The sequence below is a fragment of the Antrostomus carolinensis genome, unplaced genomic scaffold, assembly GCF_000700745.2.
Source record: "Antrostomus carolinensis isolate BGI_N321 unplaced genomic scaffold, ASM70074v2 scaffold1914, whole genome shotgun sequence".
Lineage (NCBI taxonomy): Eukaryota > Metazoa > Chordata > Aves > Caprimulgiformes > Caprimulgidae > Antrostomus > Antrostomus carolinensis.
Genome location: NW_010311260.1, coordinates 2,103 through 20,850, shown reverse-complemented (window position 1 = coordinate 20,850; position 18,748 = coordinate 2,103). Strand labels below are relative to the sequence as shown.

Sequence of the window (18,748 nt, the reverse complement as noted above, 5' to 3'; positions counted from 1 at the left end):
TCAATGATGGACTGGGACTTCAGATTTAATCAAAGGGGTGAGATCTGCAAGAAATGAAAAAAAGTAATTAATTTAAGACATCGAGTATATAGTACAGTTCTATCGTGTATTTTGGGATGACTCTCAGGCTGATTCCAGGGGCAAGAAATGAAGCAATAAGTCATCCAAATATCTCTAAAGGCTGCAGTAGTACCCAGCAAAGCAGGTGGGAGGGGAAACTCGAAGGGCAGAGAGCTGCAGGTATACATGGAGCTCCAGTCTGTGTCTTTCTCCATCCCAGCAGAGAATCCCAGGATTACTGAGATGGAAGGAGACTGGGGCGATACAGTAGAGGGCTTCGATCAAAGGTGACCTGAAACAGGGCTGGGAGGTGAGGAGAGAGGGTGGAAAGGCTTGTGGAGAAGTGGGAGGCATGGGGCAGGCCCTCAGTGGTTATACAGAGACAACTACAAACTTTCATCAGAGGGCAATGTAACACTGCCTCTGAGCTTTTAGGCACCCTGGTATCAAAATGAATATTCAAATGCAGAGACTGGAACCTTCTACGTGTGACCATATTAGAGCTAATGCCTAGAAAGGAAGCTGAGCCAGTCTACAGCTGGAGACTGAACACAGTTTCCTAATAAGTCTTTCAGTTTCTTAACTACAATTTCACCTAGCAACTGCAAACTCTTTTGGGGCAACTGGCACCCATATTGCACAGTGGAACTGAATTTCCCCCAGTGAATTGCTCCCGGTACAAAGCCCTGTCAGGGAAAGCACAAAGAGGCCTCAGCTGCTTTTCTTATTGCTAAAAGGGACTTGGAAGCATTGCTGAATGCTCTACATAACCCACAGAAAAGCTGGGACATTCTGTACACCAGAAATGTAGACTGCTATTTGCATTTTTATTAGGCAGCACGCGTTCCTGGCTAAGCGTTCATGGGAAGCAGCTTTCCCACCTTGCAAAAGCCATTTCAAAAGTTTCTCCATTCTCTGCTGGAAATAAAACAAGAATTTTGCTTTTTTTTTTTCATGATAAGCAAGAGAGAAATCCTCCCATCTGGAGAGTTAACATCCTGATGTTCACAGCCCTCAGGTGTGCAGAGCAAGTCTAGATTATCACAGCGTACTCCCAACCATCCTCTCCTATCTGAGACAAGTGCTCTGACCTCTGTACTAGGGTCAGGTCTGGTTTAATGATTATTTACTTATACAAAATGTTTCTACTTTCCAGGTATTGACATTTTCCAAAGGCAACTCACTTCAGAAGCATGGTAGGATTCATCTCTACCCACCGTTAGTCATCAGTGACAGATTCCTTTGCAGCCAGTGGAGATCAGCACATCAGAAGAGCAGTTTATCACAGATGTAATGGAATGGGATCAGCTGCTCCCCAAAAGTACCTATTACTCTCAAATGACCCACCAGGGAGTGGGAGCAGAACAGCTGCACATGGTCCTGACAAAAATTGCAACCTCAGGGGAGAAGCTTTGGATCAAAACCTCCTTCTGCCAGTTTTTCAAGGTTTGAAAAGAACCCCTTAATTTAAAAACCACAATTTTCTTAACTGGGAAGTGATGTAGGAGTGGTGGTATATGGGAACATTATTAAGTAGACTGATCTTCAAGACATGGAACTATAATCTGTCCTGAAAATCTGATTTACAGGGACCAGACAAACAAGGTCACCCACAAGGTTTCATATTGGGTATTCAAAAATCCAGGCATCTGAAATCACTAGGCATTTAAAAGCCTTGTTCCTGAAATAGATGACTCTCTAGAGTTTGATAATCACCCTCATCTTTTGTGCTTTCCTTGCAAACAGAAGAGTATGTACCTGCTCTGTTCCAGTGGAGATTTTGGTAGTATAATACTCAAAATACCTTCAAAATCAGCAAAGATGAAAAGACTGTCATTTTTAAGGAATTTTTTCCAGCCCAGCTCCCTGTGGGTCAGGAATGTATTCCAGCCAACACCTGGGCTCATGTAGCAGTTGCAGAAAGAAGAAAAACTTCCAGTGATAGATGGCTTGTCCCACTGCAAGGTGTCATTTCTGCCTGTTGTGCAAAAAATATAGAAGTAATTAAAGCTGATCACCAGTCAGCCCAGTAGTTTCCTTACATGCAGAGCAAATTTAGCCTGGTCTCTTGGCTTTTAACAATTTTCTCCAGCTTGAGCAAACCTCTGTATTTCTCCGTGGTGCACTCTAACTTACCATAAACGAGCTGGTTTGGGTCTGTAGTAAAGCTAAGGCTCTGGGACATCCTGTGGATTACATCAGGGTCTTGATCCAAAACAGACAAGACAACTTGTCTGTGTCCAGCTGGCCATTCCAGAAGGCCATCGTTTGGACTGCTGCAGAGATGGAAAGTAATCCCCATGTAATTCATGTAGGGTGATGAATTTCTTCCGTGAGGATACAGCTGTAATGCAAAGGCATAGCCTTCCGAGCTGTAAAATACAGGGCTTATGATATAATCGCCTTTTGAAGTACTGTTAAAAAGGGATGTGAAGTTTCTGATGTGCCAGATGTTGGTGGGGCAGTTTGTCTCTGTCAGGCTGGTGTCATCAATGGCAATCCCCCCTGCTGAGTCAGCTGGATCTCCTCTGATGCCCTGAAACCCATACCGGAATTTGTTTTGGACAATGAAGGGAATGCTGGCCAATTTCCAGTGATGTTCTCCATCAGCTGAAGGGGGAAATAGATATATATGAGAATGGAAAGTCCAGGACACAATCCCAAATCAAGCTGTGTCTTCCTCAAGCAGCCTGTGACCTGTTTTTTTGGATGGTGGCTGTCTGATTCCCTGCACCCTAGCTAATCTGGAATCAGTCTTAAGGAAACCACCTCTGATCCAAATTCTGTTCTCATAGAATCGTAGAATGGTTTGTCTCTTAAAGATCATCCAGTTCCAACCCCCCTGCCATCAGCAGGGACACCTTCCACTAGACCAGGTTGCTCAAAGCCTCAGCCAGCCTGGCCTTGAACACTTCCAGGGAAGGGGCATCTATAACTTCTCTGGGCAACCTGTGCCAGTGTCTCACCACCCTCACAGCAAAAAATTTCTTCCTCATACCTAATTTAAATCTCCCCTCTTCCAGTTTAAAGCCATTACCCCTTGTTCTTTCACTTCCTGCCCTTGTCCAAAGTCCCTCCCCAGCCTTCCTGTAGCCCCTTCAGGTACTGGAAGGCCACGGTCACTGACTCTGGAGTTACTCAACTGAAGCAAATGAAGGTTAGATTTACACTGGATATTTGAGCAAAGTTTCACGTGATAAACCATGCCAATGTTGTCTCACATCAAAGTTTTCCAGCACTTCAAATATGAAAACACACTTTCACTTACCTGTAAGAGTGTGCACCTTTTCCATCCGTCTAACATTTCCAGTTCCATCATCTTTCTTAACCCAGATAACTAGCTTATCCTGTGGACTTCCATTTAACCTGTAGAAAAACTGAAGGCATTTTTCCTTCCTCCTTGGATAAAGGATGCGAGATTCCAGAAGAGCTGACTGACCAGCATGTCCAGTTTTGGTATCTAAGTGCATGAAGTATCCTTTATCTGGGAAACACAAAACACAAGTGGTGTGAAACAAGTTTTTGATCCATTCTCTAATGAAATGCCAGTGTTGAATAAGCTTTACTTCATTTTCCACTTGCCTGAGCTAGGAAGTTATTTTCAAAGTGGAAAAAAAAAAATTTCAATAGAAAAGAATTCTCTGTACATTGTAAATCAATAAGAAAATGAAAATGCATTGAAATATGGCTTGCAAACTAGTGTTTAGTTGATTAAATGAGGTACATATTCAGTTCCATTCTTTACAATTCTTTTCATTCTTTACAAACTACATGTGCCAGTCCTGCCAACGTGTGCAAACGTAAGTGGACACACTTGGGCAGGTATTATTTTTTTTTAAGACAAACTAGTGAATTACTGGAAGGGCTCTGCTAGGTCAAGGCCTTCAGTCTTCTGCTTTCCCTAGAATCTGTGCCCTCTAAGCCTTTTATCAATAGATCAGACCTCCCTATAGAAGGAGCTGAAGGCTTTTTTTGCCTTACTTCTGCTATGGGTGACGAATTTATTAACTTCCAGCCACAATTATGTTGCACCAACTCATGCTCTCTCATGCTAACATGTTTGAAATAACTATTTTCCTTTCTTTCATAGCTAGTCTGCAATTTTTCTGTAGGCCAGAGAGATACCTCCTCTGATCCTTCAATCTTCTGGTTACAAAGACTGAGTGCTTCCACCCTCATCCTCCGCATTAGCCATGTTCTTTATGTTCCAATTTTAAACCAGCTTCTTGAAGATGACTGAGCAAGTCCATCAGCTTCACCTCAATACATCCCTGTTCTATAGGAAATCTCTCTCTAGAGAGCAAGGACATTTTCAAGGTACATCACATTAGGGGTTTCCAAATACCCTGTAGCTGCACGTAGAGGTTTGCAGTTTTCTATCTGTCTGGGAGCTGACTGATGCAAATAGCAGAGACCATGTGGAGAACGATGACTCTCAAATTGCCACCTCGTGCTGCTTGGAGCTCCACTGCTGTTTCCAGCCTGTGCTTGGATGTGTTCTGCAGTAAGTTCCCCTACAAATACCCAACAAAGCTGTTTATTTTCCAGTAACTGCTGACCCCTTTGCTCTCAGTAAACTTGTGAAGGCTGACGGCTTATATTTTAAACAGTTTTCTTCCTCCTCCTTGAAGTTGAGCAGTTAATTGTCCATCTCTGGCCACGAGAGGCAGGAAGCCACTGTCAGCTCCCCAGCCACATGCTCTGTCACACACCCAGAGCCTTTACAGTGTCAGCAAACCACAAGCAAACAGCCCATCAAACAACAGCCAAACAGACTTGTTCCTCTAGAAATAAGAAATTTCTCTTTCCTTCCCAATGATGGGACCTAAACCACCCTCCTATCCGTTTTGCTCCCTGTTTGGTGGATCTTCCAAGAGCTGGCTTTTTCACTGTGCCTTTTGCAGGGAGCACATCTGCCCTCTTGAACCTCACATATGATGAGAACAGAAGCATCCCCTCACCCTGCTTGGTGTACCCTTGCTGTCCTCCTCATTGCCTGCAAATTTGGCATAACCACAGCATCTCCGAACTGTAACCAAACACAGCGTTAGGCAGCAAACACCATCTGTTACTGCCAACCACCTCCACCCCCCCCCCCCCTTATGTCTTGCTCTCTCCTTCCTGGCAACAAGTTCCACAGAAATGGTTTTATTTTCTATTCAGTATATCTTTACTCTCCTGTACCATGAGACACTTTTGTGAGTAACCACCACTTGTGTTTTGGGAAGCAGATGTGTCTAACGGTGACCACTTGTACACAAACCAGCTGCATTTCTTTTTGACTTTCAAAAGAAACTTTTTTGCTAGAGTATTTTTGGACTGTCTATGTGATACTTCTCTGCAGTGTTTAATCTTCTGAAAGCAACAGATCCTACTCAATTCCTGTGTCCTGGCAGCAACCAAAATACTGCAGAACTCAATATGCTCATATATGTTTGATATATGTTTAAATCAGTGCAATTGGACTCAACGACTCAATCAAAAGGACCCCATGCAACACTCTCCTTGGAAGAGGGGAAATCACTGCTGGTTTGCTTCTCAGATAATTCTTCAGTCTCCCTACATGGTGCAGCTCGAACAAACTTTGAATTAGCAGCAGCTACACCCTCCTGATGCAGCTCTGCATTGCACAGAATCCCCTCCCTCAAAGAAGTCTTCTGAGGGTGGTTTCCTCCTACTCCGTGACACATTGCTGAAGCTCAGCTTCCTATTTTGATGATCCTGGGTGGGTTTCAATGTCAGAATTTGTCTACAAACAAGATGTGTGTATTGTGATATTTGCTTATGCATGTCCTTCTGTGGGGATGCCTCATGGGAACTCCTGTACAAAGGGAAAGTGTCTTTCAGCTTTAAATAAAAACTAGAAAAATTACTCAAAATCCTGTAACATAGGCATAAAAGGAGGTGAGTCTCACTTGACTAAATTCTATGGAATTTCACTAGAGTCAGTTGTGGCAATCTGGTGGAGCTCCCTTCTTTTTAATGGAGCTACCACCAATTTACAGAAGCTAAGTCTCAACTGTACTTTCTTCATGAGATATTAAAATGTAGAGAGAAGATTTAAAGAGGGTTTAAACATTTCAAATTAAAATTGTTAGCCTTTCTATCTGAAAATTCGAGCCCTGTTTAGCACCAAGAACACAATGATTGACATTAATAGAAAGGTATTTCTAATGACTTTTTTGTCTCTGTGTATCTTCATTCTAACACCTCATGAAAGTACAGTAAAGCCTAATGATCATCTTAAAACTCCAACTGTTACCTGTACAACTTCCCACCAAAGTATAGTCTTCATCTCCTGGTTTGCTCAACGTGTGGTCCCAATTAGCACCATCTTGTCCACTTTGCACCATCCCACAGATATTAATGTATTCAAAGGAGCACTGGTCCAAAAAGGTGAGGCTTGAAGCTGCCCAGGGTAGAGTAACATATTTTATCCTAGCCATTAATATAAAATAAGGTTTTAGCTGTTAACCCCATTTTGGAGTGTTTACATACAGTACAACATCAGGAAATATGTTCTTAATACAAGCAAAGACTACACAGGCTTTCACTTCCACATGTCTGTTAGCACACATAAATAATGCTTCCTCCTGAATGAAACACCTCATCTCTTGGTTGAATATTTCCTTGTGGGAACAAGCTTGGGCCCTGTGAGATAGTTTTCCCTTTCAGACATCCATCATGTTCTCTAAGCCTGACTGAGATAGGGTTTGTGGCCCATTTCGCTTTTCAAGGTGTGAATCAGAAGTATTTCTGCTGAATCGATTGGAAATATTCAGGTATAAGTTAACACAGCGTGTCAGTACCGTACAGCATGTGGAGTCTTTACTTTCTTATCTTTGCCAGTGGATCTAGAAAGCACAATTATCCCCATTCGTGCTATCCACCCCAATTGTCTTATCAGACATCACATAGGCAGAAAAAGGTACTTGAAATACTCTGATTTCAGAGACCCCAATTCCAGACTATTGATACTTGAACATTTTATCATCATCAACAGCATGATGGTCATGCCATGAAGGAAACGGGAACTGTTACAATTAATACTACAGGAAACTCTGTGTGAAAAAAGTGTTAGACCCTGGATTCCCTCCAATGGTATTCTATAAAGAAATGAGGATCTGGCCACCATGGAGCTTGCTGCTCCATAAGAACTATATACTTTTAATATTGCAAGAGGATCTCGAGGGTGAAAAATTCCTGCTCATTTCATGTGACTCCATCCATGCTATCATGAAGCTTGAGTAAGGATTTTCAAACACATGTGTGAGAAGAATGACTTACTGCAGTTGTACATGCGATTCAACCTCAGTAAGTCAATCCTGCTGAAATCCAACCTCTGCCCAATGATCTCATTAAATTCAGGAATTTTTGTTGTAATGGTAGGAACGTTGCTATTGATGTTGAAAGAATAAGGTCCATAGTGCAGGACTGACTCATAATCATACGGGGTATTGAGGTCATCAAGGAAACTGTCGTTGTGTTTGTCAAAGGCATATGCAAAGCCTAGACAAAAGCATACACAAGTCATTAGGCAAGACAAGAAATAAAACTTAGCACATAACATCCTTTCAAAATGCTTTACCCGTGACTAAATAATGGTTCAGTTGTCAATATGTAGAAAGTCATTCCCAATGTTTTAGCACTGTAAAAACAGGGACATGCATTTACAGACGATTCTCAATCATTTCAGACCTGCATCATACCTTCAATAATCTCATCCCACCATATCTGAACATAGTCATCACGATCAGTCCTGGATTGCTCATGGTAAAATCCCAGGGCATGCAGGAGCTCATGTTCCACTATGGCTTTATAGTCACACCTCTCTCCTATAGACACCGTCTGGCCACTCTTCAAGTCTCCCACATAAGACCAGCACCTGTAAGGCAAAGACTCAGCTATTGCACCCATTTTGCATAATTACTTCTATGACTTGTTTCTACACATTAGCTCAACTGCAAGATTAAGGTAAAAGTAAAAGAATAATACTTTTTATAATTTCCCATCTGAGCTTTCCAGTCTTGCCCAGATCAGATTTGTAATGCCAGAGCAACATGTACCTTCAGCAGTCTGCCACAGCTTGGCAATGAGTCCCTGTCCCCAGTTTGACTGGCCTTCTTGTTTCATGGTGCCCTCCTTGGAGGGCAGTGCAGGCATGTTCTTCAACTGGCTGCAGATCTTGTAAAGGAGGTGGTGATGGCAAATGCTACTGCTCATCAAATCTGGGTAGCCCCAGCTCAAGCAGTATAGGAAGGGGAGTAGCAGAAGATGAGCAGCACAGGAAAGTGCCTTATAAGCTCACACACTGCATCGGCTGTTGTTTGCATGTGTGTTTACCAAAGTACTTAAATAACTGGCCTAATTTTCACAGGTGCTGAGCAGCCTCCAGTGAATTCAGGTTGCATTTGCTTCCTTGGTGTGGTTCCTAAATACAGATTAAAATCCTAACTTTTCATGTTCATTCAGAAATAATTCTACGTGTTAAAAAAAAGCTTCCCAAAAATTCTGTGCACCTCTCTCCCTGCACCCAAGGGCAGATCTACACTAGATTCCTAGACACAAACACCAGCTGGTGCCACCAGTTTCCTGGTGGTCCTTCCCAGCAAGAGGAGAAGACCCCTGACCTAACTTTAGATGTCACAGTGTTGGCATCTGCTGCTGAGTTAGCTTTCCTGGCACCTTTACAGTCCCTGGACAGTAACAGGCACATGAGATATGAGTCAGCAGACCTATTTTAGACTTCTATTTTAGGTGAGTTGGTGTGTGGCCTGGAAAAGTCACCACTCCCCACTGACTGCAAAAGCAACCTGCGGTGACCTGCACAGCGATAGAGATTGTTGGCTTCAACTTCTGGTCACGTAAACCCAACCCTCCTGAAAGCAAGGAGGAAGCTACATGCTAATACCAACACACAAGTGACATAACCTGCCCCTAACCAACACCAGGAGGAACTTATGTGCTTGTTTTCCCTGAAAGAGTGCCAAGAAAGGGATTCACTTCAGTAGCTAGGATGCAAATGGAAATAAAAGAGTCTTTTCTTATATTAAGATCATGTCAAATGCAGATAATACCTTTGGTTAGTTTGTTTGCATTGGTTTTATCTCCAGTGTAACACAAATAAGCTCTGGGACAGAAATGTGGTTCAGGTATTTATGTCCTTTGGACAAACAAGAATGAAAATGAATGTTTCCTGAGTTGGAAAAAAAATCATATTAAACAAGGTAGTACAAACCAGATTATTAATACAAAATTACCCATCCAGCTTCTCGAATTTCAAGTAAGTCGGTTCCCCTTCGTAGGGTTTGAAATCAACACAAGACTTCAGCCTGAACATGTCAAACGCCTGCAGGATAACACCTTTAGCATTCAGATCTGCAACACACAGCAGACAAAAAAATACCAGTTTTTCTGTTTTTATAATATTATAAATATCTATAATTCTAGATAGGAAGTACGAACAAGCATGTATTAAAAATCTGAACATGTATTAAAAAAACATCTACCTGGATGAAAGAGCAGGAGGATGTTAGAAGAATTTCCTGACTGAGCAATTTTGGCAGAGGCCATAGGGAGAGATAATATCTTTTAGTAGATAAATTGATAGTGCTGAAACAAACAAGTAGGCTTTTGGACATCCAGGGCATTGCTCAGGTTTTGCTGGGTAACTTTATTGCATGTTATTATATAATTTCAAGTATTGCAAACTTTGGACTCAAGGATAGTAAACACAGGAGAGACCCATAGGATTTTAATAACAGTTTACTATTAGTTTTTACTCCTAAATTGTTCAAGAACTAAAATAGTGCCTAAAATTAGATTAAAACAAGGAGGGAGAATGCTCAGAACTTTTATACTTACAAAATATCTGCATTTCCTTTCTGCCTGTACTGAGCTGGGACTGTTTAGAAGAGATAAGGCATGAAGGGTGCAGTAGATCAACACACATGTTCTTGAGATTAGGATTTCCTGACTTCATTATCAAGAGATCCCAGCCAGATACACTGGTATTAGTTAAACTGGCTGTTCACCAGCATCCAGCTGGTCACTGGAGTTGTTGCATTGAAAACAACGTGTGCTGGGGCAAGAGTTGTGTGGGTTTGTCTGGCCAGCAGTAATAAGGGTATTAATGCAGAATAACTCAATAGCAAATGAAACAAAAGCAGCTCAGAGACCTGGGCAAAACCAGATTATATTTAATGCAAGTAATACAATGCTACCACAATTTAAATTCTTATTACCCAGGCTGTCAGCTAGGATATAGGGGATGGGAAACTTCCATCTGTAGGAGTTGTTCCTCAGAGCATTTCTCTCCAGCTGTTAATGAGATTAACATGCTTGTGTTAACATTTTAAGCCCAATCTACCCTCTTGCTCATGTTGGTTTAGATCAGCAGCACATACCGGTAAGATAATATCACCTTCAAAAAGCTTCCTTCCTGTTTCTGGAAGAAGATAAACAACCATTTAGGCCAGAGTAACAGAGCAAGAGCTACAATACGTGTTTTTTCAAAGACCACACAGTCTATCAGGTTGCCTTATCAACAAACCCATCTTGCTTTAAACAGCAACTGCCCAGAAACAAGGAAACAAATAACCATTGCCACACTATAACATGTCAGTCCTCTGCATGCAGCAAAGAAGGATTTGGGGTTCAATTAAGATTTCCATAACAATTTCATTACAGTTGCCCAGAGATCTTATTATTTTTCCCAGGCTTGTATCTTGAAATAGTTGTGGATTTCTGAACATTGAAGTTGATATATAGGTGGAATGGATTTGTCTAGAAATTAGGCATCCAGTAGCCTAATTAGTTAGCTAATCTAGGCTAATTGACCTGGGATTCCTCATATGATCAAAGGAGAAAGACCAGGATTCTGGAGAGGGAAGGGTTTCAATCCACCTTTTCAAACACCTGAGCCTGAACCAAGCTCAAATTGAAGCAATCAAATATGTGCTGTTTGTCTCAGATCCCATTACAACCACGTGTCCACCCAGTTGCCTAAACATCGGTGTCTGGTGCCATTTGAGATGCACAAGAGTATCTGAAATATCCACATGTGCTGGCAGATGCAAAGTTTGGGAGACTACTTTCCTTTCTAGAGTGGTGCTGGAGGAGATGTATTTGAACTGGCAACAGTCACCTGTGTTTTAAGCAGCTGATCCTCATCTTCCTTCTTTAAAAACATAGCATTTAGGACTCTTAGCTTATACTCATTTTTTTAAGGTGCTGAATTCCCCATGCAGAGCTAAGTCCAAGCCCCAGACACTGTATAGTCCTGCTAGTGTAACATTTTAATTTAGGCAAAATCCCAACACAGATTTCATCTTCAGACCTTTTGTTACAGAAATAACATATATTCTCTTCACATACATAAGGAGAGAAGGAAAAAAAACCCACTAAAACTAGCACAATGTTTTCTGTTCTGTCAGCAAAACCAGAGGAAACCTACACCAGAGCATAAAGCACATAACAGGCAATGCCAGGAAATGAAAACTCTCTCAAGGCAATGCTCTGAAATTCTGGGGCAGGCTTGAAGATACTTAAGCTTCATATCTTGGTCATCTGTCATGTGAAACCAAACAACTTAAGATAAATGCACATCAACGAAGCAGAAGTTGAATTAGAGCCACTGCCAAGGTTTGTCCAGGAGTTGTGTTGCAGAAAGATGCAGTGGAGAAGGATGCAGGTTCAGTCTAGGGGTTGCTGAGCCTTTGTCAGGAGCAGTTGACTGTGGTTCCAAATTTCAGATTATGATCCAGGCTTCTTCAAATCATGATTCCAGGCTTTCTTCTTGTCCTTCTGGAAATTTCCTGGCCTTTCCATCTTCCCTTTCCAACACCAACCTTTTATGGACCTTCTGTCCTCTGCCCCCTGCCCTGCTCCTGCCCTTTCATCTTCTCTGACTGCTACCAGACTCCAAAGTGGAGGTCTTCTCCTTTCTCTCCAGAAGTAGCTGGTGTTCATCCCACACATTTTTAACTACCCTGCAATACAGGGTCCCTGTGTCCATGATACAGTTGGGATTTTTCTCACATAGAAGGGAGCTTTCAGTCCCCTCTGGTGCCATCATAGCTGCCAGACTTGTGGTCCCCAAAAGCTAGCTCAGATTTCTGTAAAAATTCAACACTCTGCTTACTTACTGTGCTGACTTACCTGAGTTTATTTCTGGAATGTCCTTTCTAAGTTGCCCTCCATCAACATCATCAACTATTAAAAGAAATAATACACCTGTGTTAGTGACTAAATTACATGAGTTGATTTAATTCCCCACTTAGTCTCCCACTAACATAAAAAGTTGCATCCTTACCTCTGTCTTCAACAGAGTTTTGGATCTGAAATATAGAAAGTACCATTTCAACATTATAGGCAAATGAAATGAAATTTCACCCTGACCCCAAGAGAGAAAATGGAGAAGCAGGTGGGAATACCATAAAGGCATAGGAGCAGGTAAGCAGTGCTGTGAAACAACATATCCTCCAGGAATCCATTCCAGAAGATCATCTGGTGCAACCTTCCAGTGTAGATATAGAGTCCTGCAGGTGAATAGCCTTCAGAAGTACTGATAAGCACAAGCCATCAAAATAGTTAAACTTTAAATTTTAAAAGAACAGATTTTAATCTTGTTAGATATAGCCATAAGCCACTCTGATAAGAAATCTGCCTCTCCATTTTACAACTGTCCTTAGCATATGAAGCCTTGTAATCATCAGAAGCTATTGAGCTATTTATTATTTCTGTGACTTCTTCCAAGAGAATCTCACTTTTTTTTTTTTTCTGCTTTATGAACCATCCTGGCCCCATCCTGAAATGTGACCAATAAAGCTGCTGAGTATGGAAATAACATGCTCTTCAAAAGAAGAGGCTTATCGTCTGCAAACTGAAAAAATCACTTTAAGAGAAGGTTTGCTTGATGGGTTTTTTTTTGTATTCCTGGAAACATCTTGATAGATGCAAAGAAATTTTTGGTTTTATCTGATTCTATGGGTAAAGCATCATCTTTAATTTTAAAATAACATTATTTTTGTAATCAATAGAATGCCAGTCATCAACTTCCTGTAAAATGTGTTGGTTTAGGTTTCCTCAGGAGATCTTGAAGACTTTCTCTCTCAGAGCAGGAGTGCAGCAAGGGGTCCTGGCTTGGTCCCACTCATGTACCTGTGAAGCCATGTGTTCTCAGTGTTTTGCATGAGAATCCCACATGGGGCTTTCCCTGTGGACACAAGGCTCGTGGGTCAGGGTGAAGTAGGGTAGGAGAAAGGATCCTTTGTGAGTAGAGAAGAGCAAAGCTGAGCTTTGCCTCTGCCTGTTCAGAGATTTTCTCCTCCTGGCAACCACACGAAGAGGTTTTGTACGCTCCTGCAGTTCTCACTCCCACACACTTCCTGCACCTTCTCCTCTTCCTGTCTTAACAACACTGCTGCTACCTTTGCCTTCCCTTTGCTCACTTGCCCAGCATCATGGTGCAACCCCATCTTTCTGGGGAAGCACTGTCCCGATCTGGGGGAGACAAGATATTCAGACAGGAGCTCCCTGTCCACGCTTTGCAGCCATCTTTTCTCTCAACCTGTGAGACCCCAGCTGTCAGGCACTGTAAGAAGTAGGAGGGTTGTTACGGGACACGAAGGGGCAGTTGCACCAGACTGGAGTGAGTGGACAAGGTCACTTTGAGAGCCTAGGAGTGATGAGATCTCAATAAGTTGCATGCTCAGTACTTCTACCTGCATGGGGCATCCACCTGGACAATTCCATGAGTCCAGTAGGATCAGAGAGGGGGCGTGAGGTGCCAAAAAGTGCAAAGGAGTTAATCCATGTGCCTCATCAGCATCCTTCCCCCAGAGGCATGATCACCAATGTCCATCCCATAAAACTAGGGCCACCAGAGATAAACAAACTTAATTCACCAGAAAGCATCCCCATCACTTGACACTTCCCAGCCTGCCTGTCACAGGAGCAGCAGAATGGAGGGTTACAGGAGAGATATTGCCAGATCTGTCTCCTGAAACACAACTTGCAGGGGAAGAAAATCCACTAGCTGGCACAAGCCATCCTTCGCTCCTGGACTGAAGAAAAGGAACAGATTTGTCTCCCTATCACCCAGTCTGTAAAATGTCCACCATCTTTAGATGTGAAGATGTTGGCAAATGAGATACAGAGAAGTGAACGATTCACTAAACTTTGCTTCCTACTGATATCCCACTGCAGGGCAGAGCAGGATATCAGTGAGAAACAAAGGAATATGTCTAGTGCACATAAGGTTGCTCTTCACAAACACACAAGACTCAGGTCACCATCACAGTTTGAGGACTTCATTCCTGACTTTTTGCAGGTCTAAAGGATCTAGAGATCATCTGGCTTCACATTAATTCTTGCAATTTTAGCATCAGAGAAATGGGGTTGTTTTCCTTAAGCACTTATCTTTTGAGCTTCCAAATAAAATCCTTCCATCAGTGCAGTGGCTATCTCTAATGTCATCTCAGTCAAGCATGACTGGTTTTAAATGATTCATAATATTTTTTAATGACTGCATCCAAACCTAGCTATTGACATTGATGTTTTCTAGGCAATATAAAAAATAAAAGGTGGTGAAGACATCACTAGAACTTTTATTAAAAGCCACTGGACTACCTAAATGGATTTTATAGGAACATGTGGTAGGTATCATGTTTTCTTGTTGAGATAAACCTCAGGCCTTCTGTAAATACATTTCAATGTGTTAATGGTGTAGCAAGGTCCTTGGGAGGGGAGGGGGGGAAGCAAATAGGAGGTGATATTAATATTCAGAGTAGTGTTTGCATTTGTATGCCCCAGAAAACAAGTGCCTCATTCTGAAGAGAGAAAATGCTGGTGGTTTATTTCTTGTAGCTCTATAGTTATTTGCTGTGATTTTAATTTTGCCTGATTACACCACAGCATCAGCCAAGGTCTAGTTGGTAACTGTGGTCCCAATGCACAAGGTCCAATGTGCAAGGTCCTGTACAAACCCAAGGTCTATAGGCAGTATACACCCTACAGAGCTTGACACATCTCACCCGTTAAAAAATCACAGTTTTGAGACTTAAAGTCATTTAGAAGCTTGAGGAATGTGGCAGGAACTCAGTATGGTCCCATCCCTAAAACTCTTCACATTGCTAGCAGATGAGTTTTGAACCCTGGCACAGGGACTTATGCTTCTTTTTCTCTATATTTTTCAACTTAAACCTTTAAAAGAAAGTCCTGCTTTTCCTTCGATGCCCTCTGCCTATCATGTGGCTCTTCACTTATGATTAAGGCATTAACATCAGGAAAATTAACATGGATTTCAGTGCCCATTGAGGATCAAAATGAACTCCAGTTTCCAGCATCTTGGTTAAATTTTGCAGCTACTGGACTCTTGGGTGAAAGAGGACAGTGACTCTCCTGACTGTGCTTTGCTGAGCACATCCCTCCACAGGAGCATTGCAGGTGACGAAGGGACAGGAGAACCCAGATCATGAATCCTGACAGCAATTAAACATGGCACAATCACTAAATCACAACATTGTGCCCTGCAGAGAAGCATCTACATTGTTTGCTTCATCCAACACAGCTCTTCTGAACTGAAATTCAAATATTGAAGACTGACACTGATACCAGGTAAGGGAATACCCAGCACATTTACATTCCTGCACCTGCCCTGCTCTGAATAGGAGCAGCACCAAAATCCCCACCACCTCCAGCTCTATAAAGCTTCTCTTTCCTTACGTGACACTCAGGAACCAGCACCTGCCAACCTGCGCTAAGCACTGGGGCAACAACCGACTTTTCTGGCACAGCATCACTACTCATCTTGGAGGATGGAAGCTTGTTACTCTCAAGATGAATTTAATGTCTCCTCATACAAAGCAACGTTTATGGTCATCACCTCACTTCAAGCATTTGCTGGCATGGGGATAAACGCTTTCGTTGTTTCTGTGCTTTGTATTGGTTTGGTCAAAAAGAAAACTTTTAACTCTAATGAGAAGATCTTGCTGTTTCTGGGATGTTCCAGGTTTTGGTTTTTGTGCATCACATGGGTATATTACTTTCTTGCAATAATTTATCCCCAGTGCTTTAATGTTCGCCCCATACCCCAGCTCTTTGCAGCTTTTCAAAACTTTTTCAACTCTTCCAACTTGTGGGTTTCTGCCTGTCTTTGTATTTTCTATTGTATAAAAATTGTAAATTTCAGGTACATCTTCTTCATCTACCTGAAAGCAAAAATTGACAGGATCGTGCCATGGCTGTTGTTGGGTTCAGTGCTTTTATCCCTGGTCATCAGCATCCTTGCCTACAACTTCACTGATGAAACACACTATAACAATTCCACCAAATTTGGAAATTTCTGGAAACTGGATCTCAGAACAGATCAACGTTATTTCCCTCTGGTTTTTATCAGCGGGTTTGAATTTGCCACTGCATTCCTGACAGTAATCCTTTCTGCCCTTCCCCTCCTCTTTTCTCTCTGGAGACACAAATGCAAGATGCAAACAAACTCAGAGAAGACCCTCAGCATGGACGTTAACATCAAAGTCATTAAATCTGTTCTGGCATTCCTCATAATTTACACCATCAACTTTACATGTTTGGTCTTGACACTGATTTATGCCACGAAGAATGAAAGCCTTCTGCTGTTTCTTATTTTAGTATTTCAGTATGCTTTTCCAGCTCTTCATTCCCTTATTCTGATTTTCAGCAACCCCAAACTGGAAAAGACACTGCTAAAGACCCTGCACTATGTGAAGGGCAAAGTTTGCATGAGGTAGGAAATGTAATAAACGTTGGAGCCCATTGAAAATGTTGATGTTTTATTATAAAAAACAAGTGATTTAATCTCTAATGCAACTCACCCGACAGCGTAGGTAATAGAGATGTTCTATTTCACCCTCTAAGTTAAGAAAACTTCATTAAAATACTTTGAACTAAATTATTATGAGTTAAATAAATAATTATTTTATTTTGATTTAGATAATTCTTTGAGTTAAATTATCATCAGTTACAAAGTAATTTGGACCTGGTGCATGGGCTAGCTGCATAAGAGGAATAACAATACTGCAAATCTTCTAAAAATGCTTTGGTATTTGGTGATGGAAACTACTTAACTAAACAAGTTATATCTATAACTATATAGATATATCTATTATTATTTATATCTATTTTGTTTTACATTTATTTCTGTTGTGGCTGTGCATCTTGTAATGTTATGAATTGCATCACTATCTTGTTTATGACTTATGTGTGAATATGTTGATCACTATTAATCACCAGAGGTGGTTACTGACTTACAAACAGCAATGTAGAAATGGCCTCAGGGTAGACAGGAGGGGTGGAGAGTCCACTTCCCATGCCAGCCTTGTGCCTCCTCTCTCTGTCCCACCTCATGCAAAAACATTATTTCCCCTGCTCTGCGTAACTGCTTTCCTGGTCTGCTTTTACTTTTTTACAAGGTCTGCTCTTACCAGTGGATTCTGGTTTGGTAAAACATCAAGAAAAGTAGTTTTTGTGCAAAAAGTGAGGTGTAGAATAAAGTCACGCTTTCATCTCACAGTGACCCATAGGCAGATGTAAACGGTGTCCGTGCCCATTGCCTTTAGCTGTTTGCCTTTAGCTGCAATTGCACTTTTTAGATCAGATGTCAAACTCCACCAAGTCCCACTTCCACAGTAGGAGACACTCCACACCATCCCATGTCCCAACAGAAGCAGATCTTAAACATTTCATCTGGACAAATCTCCCCAGCTGAAAGACCTTTAAAGGAGAGGCACCATCACACCTCCCTTCTTTCCCTGCTGTTGCTCAATGCAGTTGATCCTTTAGCATGACAGTCCAAATCACTTTCATGAAAAGACCACGGAAAATCCTTCTTACTCCTTACACCCCATGCAACATTATCCTTCAAAAGCTCACATACCACCAGACTCGTGAGGCTAAACCAACATCTTTCAAATGTTCTCACACAAAAGAATGCAGTCCCAGTAAACCACGCTGAAGATATCTTCTTCCAACTCCATGAAACCCCCATGAACATGATATCCAACACAGCATCATCCTCCCTGTGCAGCAGCCCCATCCAGCTGACACTGGAGGAAACAGGTTATAAAACAGCACGGCCACAGTGCACAGCCCATATGCTAAAGTTGCTTTCTGGAGAGATGCAGTGGTGTGACCAGCCCTGGAGAAAATGTTCCTCAACCACAGGACACTCCACCAGCTGGCCTTAGGGCTAGAAAAAGGCCTGTTCAGTTTACCAGCATGGCAACAGGCAGTCTGTCCCACATACATCTCTACTTGCACTGTCACTAGTTTAACAACCAGGCCAGCAGTGGAGGAAGATGTTTCATATGGCTTGGAAAGTGCAAATGGCAAAAGACAAAGCTGTACCTTGACTCATTTGCCCAAACATAGGCATCTTGAGTCATATGAGAAGTCCTAGAGCATCTGAGACATCTGCACAGGATTGGGAGCTACAGCAAACAATCTTCTGGAGACCTGAAGGGTCAGCTGGGTACCTGAGAGCATCTCAAGTGGCATTAGATACCTCTGTGTAGACAGCTAAGTAAGTCCTCCCTGGAAATCTAGATGAGGGAGATGGATCAGAGAGTTGTTGGTTATGACTGCAATGCCTGAATCTTGTGGCCAGGTTTGAAGGACACCTGTAAGCAAGTCACTCCAGAAGGACCAGGTTTGG

The 18,748-nt window shown here is 42.0% G+C and overlaps 2 protein-coding genes across 2 annotated transcripts; one reads left to right on the top strand and one right to left on the bottom strand.

The window, feature by feature from the left end:
• On the bottom strand, positions 1-12,554 carry LOC104523936 (meprin A subunit alpha). Its single transcript, XM_029084669.1, has 13 exons — positions 12,495-12,554; positions 12,374-12,398; positions 12,220-12,273; positions 10,467-10,507; positions 10,305-10,380; positions 9,321-9,438; positions 7,770-7,945; positions 7,348-7,569; positions 6,323-6,469; positions 3,329-3,544; positions 2,197-2,670; positions 1,865-2,038; positions 1-44 (listed from the first exon to the last, which is right to left on the bottom strand). The coding sequence occupies exons 1-13, from the start codon at positions 12,552-12,554 to the stop codon at positions 1-3; spliced, it is 1,827 nt and encodes a 608-aa protein (XP_028940502.1).
• Positions 12,555-15,798: 3,244 nt separating this feature from the next.
• Positions 15,799-16,826, top strand: LOC104523933 (taste receptor type 2 member 9). Its single transcript, XM_010166666.2, has one exon. The coding sequence runs from the start codon at positions 15,879-15,881 to the stop codon at positions 16,824-16,826; it is 948 nt and encodes a 315-aa protein (XP_010164968.1). The 5' UTR covers positions 15,799-15,878.
• Positions 16,827-18,748: the final 1,922 nt, after the last annotated feature.